Genomic DNA, 9,612 nt, shown 5'->3' on the forward strand with positions numbered 1-9,612 from the left:
CCACCTTAGGTGTATGTGGCTGGCGCCTTAGCCGCTTGAGTCACAGGCGCCGAGCCTAAGAGGGTATTTTAAACAGAAGAAAATTAGGAGAGTGAGAAAGCCGAATGATTATTTGGAATTCTAGAAAATAAGGTGTTTTTTAAGTGGGAGAGAGAAGGTATAGGTCCTTAATGCTGGATTTAAATATAAAGTAGCCATTTTTGAACCATTTGAAATTTTTGAGCTGGGTGGGACTGCAAAAGTAAACAATGTCCCTAACTTTCCTAGCTAGGAAAAAATGTGAATTATTTAGAGTTTTGGATTTATGGTCAAATGCATCTTCTCTGTTTTAGAGAATTCTTTGTAGTAAAGTACTTTTTTAAATAGACCGTGTATTGGTGTATGATATCTTTTTGCTGCTAGTAGGAAATTGGTATTTTGGCTTTGAGAAGTAGTTTTCTAATAACAGGAATGAAAGCTTTTTGTTTCATTTCATTTCAATGCACCTGAGTAAAAAGCACCAAAATCAAGAAAGAATGTTACCCTAACAAAAACTGTTCATTTAGGTCTGTTACTCATATTTTCTGTTTAGTTTAGTAAAATGGAGCCTTTATTTTTTAAAGTTAGAATATTAATTCAAGTGCATTTCTAAACTGTCTTGTTGTGCTTGTGCTCTGGTATAGCATTAGGTGTGGAATTCTTTGATTTCTGTTATTGGTACAAGAAGGGGTGGGAATGATAGTTTACTAGTGGATGGATAGAGCATATTGATATAAAATACCTTGTAGTTGGAGGATCATGTGTATTTATATTTATTAAAGATATAAGTAGTAATTATAAATATAATACATTATTTTTCTTTATTTGCATTATATAAACATTGCTTCTTTTGAGGAACTGGTAACTTTTAGCCATCATTAAGAAATATTCAGGGGTGGTACCTGTGGCTCAAAGGAGTAGGGTGCTGGCCCCATATGCTGAAGGTGGTGGGTTCAAACCCAGCCCTGGCCAAAAAAAAAAAAAAAAAAAAAAAAAAAAAAAAAAATTATAAAAAAAAGAAATATTCAGAAGTGGGGGCAATAGGGGATAGTCCTTTTTATCTTATTGAAGGAAGAAAAAATGTATTCGCTCATAAACTTAGATAATAAACATTGATTAAGAAATAGTATTTATTCTTTGAACTACCTCAGAATTATAGTGACCACACAGTCAATTGTGTGTTTAGAGATCCAGGTGTATATCATTCAATTTTCTCATCTGTTAGATGGGATAATAGTAATAATTCATATCTTACCTTGTAAAGCAATTGTGAGGATTAAAAGAAATAATGTACATGAAAAGGTTAGCACATTGCGTGATAGAGGGCTAATTATTAATAGTAAAATAAATGGCATGCTATATCTTTTTTTTTTTTTGAGATGGAGCCTCAAGCTATCCCCCTGGGTAGAGTGCCATGGCATCACGCTCACAACAACCTCCAACTCCTGGGCTCAAGCGCATCTCCTGCCTCAGCCTCCCAAGTAGCTGGGACTACAGGCGCCTACCACAATGCCCAGCTATTTTTGGTTACAGCCGTCCTTGTTGTTTGGCAGGCCTGCGCGGGATTCAAACCCGCCAGCTCAGGTGTATGTGGCTGGCGCCTTAGCTGCTTGAGCCACAGGCGCCAAGCCTGCTATATCTTTTAATTCCTAGAATTCATTATACTGAAAGTTTTTCCATATCTACTATGAATATTAGAAAAAGTACACACTATTTATGTAAGTAATCTTTTCCTTGGAGGTACTTCTATGTTTTTTCTCAGTTTTAGATTTTCTACCCTGATTCTTTTTTATTCTCTCAGTATGAATCATGTGAAATTGTTCTTTTGAAGTTCAAAAATGGTTGTTTATCAGTCTAGTGGTTTACCCCAGTAGTAAATTTTTCATAGTTTTATCTCATCTTACCATATTCCTGCCCTTTCTGCTTTTTCTACAGATACTTTTTAATCCTATTTGTGGCCATTTTCTGTATTCTGTTTTTACTTTTTGATTTGTGTCCTGTCATCTTCCTTAATCTCCCTCTTTTCTTTACCTACTCTCTGTTTATTGGGACTCTACTCCTGCCTCTATGCATTTCTTAAAGAGAGTAAACTGAGGTGATTATATCAGTATAAAAAGCTGTTTCATTTTTATCTGCTTTACCTGCTTGTATTGAATGTAGGATTTTGACAATCTTAAAACTGGAGGTGGGTTTTAGTCTTAAAACAGGCAACTCAGCTTTATCTGGGCAGAATATCTGTTGCCCTTTTCCTTTCTTTTTCTTTTTTCTTTTTTGAGACAGAGCCTCAAGCTATCCCCCTGGATAGAGTGCCGTGGCATCACAGCTTACAGCAACCTCCAACTCCTGGGCTTAAGCGAGTCCCTGCCCTCCGCCTCCCAAGTAGCTGGGACCACAGGCACCCGCCACAACGCTGGGCTATTTTTTTTGGTTGCAGCCATCATTGTTGTTTGGCGGGCCCAGGCTGGTTTGAAACTTGCCACCTTAGGTGTATGTGGCTGGCGCCTTAGCCACTTGAACCACAGGCGCCGAGCCTTTTCTTTTTATTTTCATCTTTATAGCTTGAGCAAAACTCCTCTAATTCCTTTATTGCAGATTCCTGCCCAGAATTTTGCCCTCTGTTTTTTTTTTTTTTTTTTTTTTTGAGACAGAAGTCTCACTGTGTTGCCCTTGGTAGAGTGCTCACAGCAACCTCAAACTCTTAGACTTAAGCAATTCTCCTGTCTCAGCCTTCCAAGTAGCTGGGACGACAGGCGCCTGCCACAACACCTGGCTATTTTTTGTTGCAGTTGTCATTGTTGTTTAGCTGACCCAGGCTGGGTTCAAACCTGCCACCCCTCCAGGTGTGTTGCTGTGCTATGGGCTCTGAGCCTTGCCCTCTGGTTTTATCTTGGTGTCTGGATCGCTACCTCCAAAGGATAGCAACTCCCTGATTGGATGTAAGTCATAGCAGAAAAGAAGGGGATCATTAACTAGATCTTAGCTTCTGTTCCTTACTCCTTATCTTAAGAAATCTTTCCCTCAGCTATATTTGTTTTCTTGTGTTCCTTTCTCTTCATTTCCAAAATACTGGATTGCTCAAAAAAATAATCTTTTTTTTGAGACCGAGTCTCACTTTGTATCCTTAGTAGAATGCCATGGTGTCCTAGGTCATAGCAGCGTCAATTTCTTGGGCTCAAGTTATTCTCTTGCCTCAGCCTCCCAAGTAGCTGGGACTGCAAGCACATACCAGAACACCCAGGTTTTTTTTTTTTTTTTTTTTTAGAGATGGCTTGTCACTCTAGTCTCACCTCCTGAGCTCAAGTGATCCACTGGCCTTGGCCTCCCAGAGTGCTAGGATTATAGGCTTGTGCCACCACGCCTGGCCCAAGAATCATCTCTGCTAATGGCCTTTTCTACCTCATTCTGTATTTGATTTTTTAGAGCCTGGCTTCTGTGCACCTTACTTTGCTGAAAATTTCTCTCTCGAAAGCATTTTGAAATACCTGGTTGCCAAATTCAGTGGCATTCTCTTGGTGCTCTGTGTTTTTGGTCACATTTGGCATTCATGACTTTTTGTTGAGGTAATATTGTAGTTATCCAGTTCTAGAGTTTAATAATCTTGTAGGGGAACAAATCCCTAATCTTTATTTCCAGGTATATTCATACTCCCAGATTAAAGGCCTGCATTTCCTGCTTCTGGTGGATAACCTCCTGTGCACCACTAGTACTTAAACCTCATTATGTGCAAAAGAATATCAGCTTGGTTGCTGTATTCCAAACTTATACTTAATGGTATTAGTATTCTGCTAGTCATTAGAGCTTAAGACCTCTGAGACCACTTTGACTTTTAGGTTTTACTGTTTTTCAGTAGACAGTGCTTTTTAGTTTTCCATTTTACCCATATTCTCTTGAATATATTTCACCATATACTTCTTGCCATCACTAGTTATCTGTCTTAATGAGTTAGTTATATAGCTTTTCCCACTCTCTATACTCTGCTGTGTGATTAATCTTCTTGAAGCACAGTTCTCATAATGCTACTCTCATCTTAGTATTTATTGGTTTGCTTTTTCCTGTTAAGTAAAATCTGGAATTTTAAGCATGGCATTCAAGGCCTTGCTTATGAGAAAATAAGCATGAATAGATGGAAGGAAAGAATAGAAAGAAATAATGGGTTTGATTATTGACTCTGTAGAGGTGGAAGGTGAAGCAGACTGTTAGTCCAAGAACTGCATGTTTTGAGCTTGGATATCATAACAGACTGTTGATAGCCATCCCTGCTGAAAAAAATTGGACCATAATATTCGTATTCTTATAGCGCTATTCCTGTATTAATTTTCCTTTTCAAGCCATTGATAGGGCCTTAATGTTCTACAGGGGTTTAGGTTCTTCCTTTTAGGCCTTATCATTTCTTTTGTATTCTGAATATTTTTTTCTGTTTTTGTTGCTGTTGTTGTTATTCTCTATAAGTCTTCCTTTTCAGAGGAATTATTGCCAATCTCAACCAAAATATATATTTTGTTTTAAATGCTAGTTTGGTTTAAATAGCTGTTTATGACTTATAAATTTGCTCCTTTCTTTTATAGGAAGGACCATTAAGACCTGTTCTTGAATACATTGATCTGGTCAGCAGTGATGATGATGAGCCTAGCACCTCTCGTAGTGATGTAAGTACATTAATTTGATTTGTATTTCTTGTGTCAGTTAACAGATACTCTCTTAAAAGAGTTATCAAATCAGGGCAGTGCCTGTGACTCCATGAGTGGGGCACTGGCCCCAAATACCGAGGGTGGCAGGTTTGAACCTGGCCCCAGCCAAACTGCAACAAAAAAATAGTTGGGCATTGTGGCAGGCACTTGTAGTCCCAGTTACTTGGGAGGCTGAAGCAAGAGAATCACCTAAGCCTAAGTGCTGGAGGTTGCTCTGATGCCACAGTACTCTTCTGAGGGTGACAAAGTGAGAGTCTGTCTCAAAAAAAAAAAAAAAAAAGTTATCAAATAATGATGACTGTGTGAGCTATAGTGCTTTAGAGAGTGTCCTATTTTTGTTAGAATGGGCCATCATAGGTAGTCCAGGGTTCCTTTGCTCAGAACATCTACTTCGAATTTTGTTCTTCTTTGAGAATGTGAAAAGATAACATGACTCTGGGACCCTTTAATCCTTAAAGGTAATATCTGGTAAAAGGGAAATGAAATAAAAACTGCAAGCTTTTTGGCTCCTCTTTCCTTTTTCCTTTCCTATACTCTGTTCAAGTACCCTATAGAACTGGATCCTTTGCATCCAGAACCGTGTGACCACAGAAAATTTATTTTATCTTGGAGGAAACTGTAATGATCCTTTAGGAAATGGAATGTGGGGAAGGGCTTATTATATATGATATATTACTTTAGTTATCATCCCTTTAAACTCCTCTTTCATCACACGTATTTGGAGTTACTTATCTCACTGGACTGGTTGTGGGTTTGACCCTTAACCCAAAACTCCCTTACTCTGAGAATTGAACTAGTTGAGCCTTTTGTAGCAATCTTGTTTTTTATTTACGTTTGCCTTAGCCCAGACTTCTACTGATGGGCTGTTGTCTCCTTGGGTTAAAGAACACCTGGCTCTTGTTCCGGTGACTAGAGAGCTTCTTGCTCTATGATGTAGTGGATTGAGACTTGGACGTGGAATCAAAATATTTGAGTTTGAGTCCTAGCTTTAATCTTTACTAATTCTGTGACTATGAATTAATTAATTAACCTTTTTATCTCAGTTTTTTATTCAAATAAGAATGATACCTACCTCACAGGGTTGTTGTGAGGATGAATGAAGTAACAAATATGTAAGCTTCTTAATAACTAGAAACTGTGAAATAGGATTGTAAATTAGAAAGTTTTGTTATTCATGGAGAGTGAATGACAGAATTTTTAAAGGGACTTAAATGAGTTTTAGATATTTTTTCCTTTTAGTGGAATTTTCCTTAAGTTCTCTCTGCCATCACTAGCTTACACTTGCTGATATACATATGTTGAATGGAATTAGTTTTTCTTTTTTTAATTGTTACCAGTGGTTTTACCACCTTTTCTTATCCTAGCACAAGACCAAGCAGCAGGCTAGGATAGCACTACTTAAACTGAGCTTGTTTTTACTTTTCTCCTTTTTCATAAACAGAGTCTCAAAGACTAATACCAGTAGTTGATGTTTAGGTCTTTGGGGTAATAAAACTTGTGAATTTGACTTCTTGATTCCTTTGCTGACCTTTAGTGGATTACATCTTTCACTGTTAATTATAATAATTTAAAAATTGAATTCTACTTACTGGACATGCATCTCTGCACTTGAAAGTTAACATATTAAAAGCATATTTTTTTTCTTCCTTGGTTTTCTTGTTCATGTGGATAACCCAGAGAATGCCTGAATCTAAGGTGCCATCCTCTGAGAATCATCGCCCAGAAATGTGCTCTAGCTGCAATGTTCCTCTTATCATTGGAGACAGCAGCTCCTCCTCTGGGAGTTGCTCCAGCAGTCCACAAAGGATAGTTTCTCAACCATCCTCTGTTGAGAATTCATTGGAGATCCAGAAAAATGATCAAAATAATTCAGATATTAAAATTTCTGACACAGAGACACTTAAATCATCACAAAATTATCAGACACTCCGTTCATCTCCACTTTTGGTCCCCCAGGAATCTCTGACCTCTTCTCAGGTCAAGGAGGATTTACCTGTAGAATCTTCTTCAGCTACACAGAATGGACAAGATGCCATCCTCTATCTCCAGACACAAGTAGCTGAGATGTCTCGAGTGATACGTGATCTGCAGTCCAGGAGCTGTTTTAGATTTCATCATTCTAGGCCAAGTGAGAACTCCTCGGTTCCTTGGGACATCTCCACCTCTAAGGAAGAAAATTTATCCACAGTTGAAGAAGAAACAGATTGCAAATCTCCATCAGCTGATGACAAAGGGCAGCCAGCTGATCCCAGCCAATCTAGTTTCACAGGTCTTTTGAAGAGAATGGAACAAAGAGGTGTCATAAAGAGGGTAACACTACAGTCTGAAACAGAATCATGTGAAGGGAAGCCTGAGTGTGTGACCTCTAAAAAACGATTGGTTCCTCCGCTACATCCTCTTCTGAGGATTGCCACCACTGAGGTTTTTAAAGATCCTGCTGATTGCCATCCTTCTTCCTTCATGGGACACAGGGTATATCCTGTGGCCAAGGATACCTCTCCTTTTCAACCAAATCCACCAGCTGAGGGCCCCATTGTTGAAGCGTTAGAGCACAGCAAAAGAGGAAATACAACATCACCTCTGGATGCTACCTCAAAAGAAATGGAGGTCATGGGTTGTAGGTTTTACCATGCTGCCTCCATTGCAGCCCGGGCTGCTAGCTACATGGCCTATATGACTCAATATCAGCGTAAACTCTGGGAAGACATGGAAGATCTGGTCCATGACCCAGAGTTTGATCGTGGAAAAGCAAGATGTATAATATCTGATGGTATGGATGCAGGCCTTTGGCAGCTTTGCACTACTAGGGACATAATGGACTCTGTAGTTAGAGTTATGGCCATGGCAGTAGACTACAGAAGGCAAGCCTGGCTCCGACTTACATCTCTCACTAAGAAAACCCAGGAGAAGATTTCTCATTTGCCCTTTGATGGTTCTTCCCTTTTTGGACAAGATGTAAAAGCTGTTATTGCAGAAGGAAACAGTATAAAAGAAAATGACTATAAAGATCACAATAAATATTATAACCAGCATCGTTATTTTTATAGTCATGACCAGAAAGCACATTATCATAATAGAGGATACTCCAGAGGGGATTGGTACAAACCCCGAAACCACCCTTACAGATACAGAAAGAAGGGAGAGTCTCCAGAACGCCATGGGTACAAGAATTGATAACGTGTTCAAGTTCAGCAGACTAATCATCCAAGATCTTAACTATTTACTTGTTCGTTCACAAACAGGATCTACAGGTAGGAAGTTATCTCAAAAACAAAATGCATGTCTGGAGTGACCACAGCTGACATTTGAATTCTAGACTTTTGGAATGAAGTATATGAATAAGAGAGTTATTCTTTATTGGCCAAGTGGGCAGTGGAGACTTTCTTGTAAGGAAAGTTGGACAAAGACTTGTCTGTTATTTCTGGTCCAAATAAGTCCAGAAGAGGGCACTCAGGAATCTGAATCCTCTTGTGTTTAAAGAAAAATACATAGATTTGTTCCTCAGGAAAATCTCATTGGTAAACTGAGGACTGACAGCTTCTGGATGTAGAAATAACCTACTTTTAGATCTCTGTTTACTAAAACCAGAAGTAAATCCTTCATTTTAGGTCATCAGTGCTTCCTTGTTTGGGCTTCAGCTTGACAGATCTTCACAAAATGACAAATCTTGAGTGTTAACAATCTCTTTACATCAAGATATCAGTTCACAAGAGTTCGCAGTACTCTCAAGCTCGGAATTGGCCATGAAGCTTTCTGCCAATTGGACTTCAAATCAAATTTTGCCAAATCCTGTTTGCTTCCACTTGGAATGGCTAGATGTCACAGGTCTACTGTGGACACCAGATGGAAAAAAACTTTCCTACCTATAATGTTTCTGTAGAAATTTTCACAGCAACTTTGTTCATCAAGACTCTGATGGGCCACATACCATCACCACTCATAAAGCTACATGTGAGAGAATATTTTATTGTAATCAATCCTAATAGTCTTTGATCTGTCAAGCTCTCACATCAACAAGCTAAGAGACCCAGTAATGGTTGTTTCACTCTATAACCTAGGCCTTTCACCAAGATGGCCTTCTTAAACCCACCTTCTAAAACAGTTGTTTTGAGCTTGATAATACATCACACTCTAAATATAAGAAAGGTATGCACATGAGTGCCCTGGAAGTAAAGGATGCTATTCACATCATCCAGGCATGCAAATCTGAACTAGCAAGAATTCTAAACATACCTGACAATCTGGTCCCCTTAATTGTCGTAAATAGGGTGCCATCAATCTAGATTTTATTGAGAAGTCCTTAAGGTTTAAAGTATATCTGGATGTGTTGAAGAGATTATCCACAAAGTCTGTTTCTGGATATCTGTTTCAGTGATAAAATTAATAATTCTTGAAAGGCTGAAATCAAAACTTCAGTGACATGTTCCTGGTTAATTGGTCACTTCATCTAGTCAGACTCTTCACCATAAGAGACGGCTTACCTTTTGGCTCCCACTTGGTCCCAGTAATAATTTTCTGCCATACTGGAACTGGCAGCAGATACCTCAGTCATATGTCCTACAGTATCTTCTCTTTAATCTCGAGGTAGTGGCTGTGTGGTGTATTAGCACTTAGATCCTTGTCTTTGTAGCATGACTTCAGGAATGGAGAAAATGTCAATTTGGAGGAGTCTGAATATAACACCTAGTATTTGCTTGGCAGCCAAAAAAATTTTTTTTAATTGACAGACATAATTCTGTAACTTCTGCCCTTTTTTATCTGCTTGATTAAAGTGTTTTAGTACTCTGTTAGTGTAATATGGCACTGTTTTAGGGTTTATGTGGTTTCTGTTCTTACTGTGGTTCTTGCACAGTGGTGATTGACATTTTCCCTGGTGCCCCGCTTTTTAATAGTTTATGAGAAGCTT

At 38.6% G+C, this 9,612-nt stretch overlaps 1 protein-coding gene across 2 annotated transcripts in view; it reads left to right on the forward strand.

Annotated features, from left to right (window-relative positions):
* Nucleotides 1-9,612, forward strand: part of ZNF451 (zinc finger protein 451) — a 91,588-nt gene that overhangs the window by 4,940 nt on the left and 77,036 nt on the right. Inside the window, exons 3-4 of one of the 2 annotated variants that reach the window (XM_012805084.2) lie at nt 4,584-4,664; nt 6,384-8,888. In XM_012805084.2, coding sequence (XP_012660538.1) covers nt 4,584-4,664; nt 6,384-7,880 — 1,578 coding nt within the window. In that variant the 3' untranslated portion in view covers nt 7,881-8,888. Of the gene's footprint in view, nt 1-4,583; nt 4,665-6,383; nt 8,889-9,612 lie in introns of those variants that run through there. The other variant, XM_003789663.3, reaches the window with a different exon arrangement.

The sequence above is a fragment of the Otolemur garnettii genome, unplaced genomic scaffold (genome assembly GCF_000181295.1).
Source record: "Otolemur garnettii isolate 467f Iridium unplaced genomic scaffold, OtoGar3 scaffold00035, whole genome shotgun sequence".
Classification (NCBI taxonomy): Eukaryota; Metazoa; Chordata; class Mammalia; order Primates; family Galagidae; genus Otolemur; species Otolemur garnettii.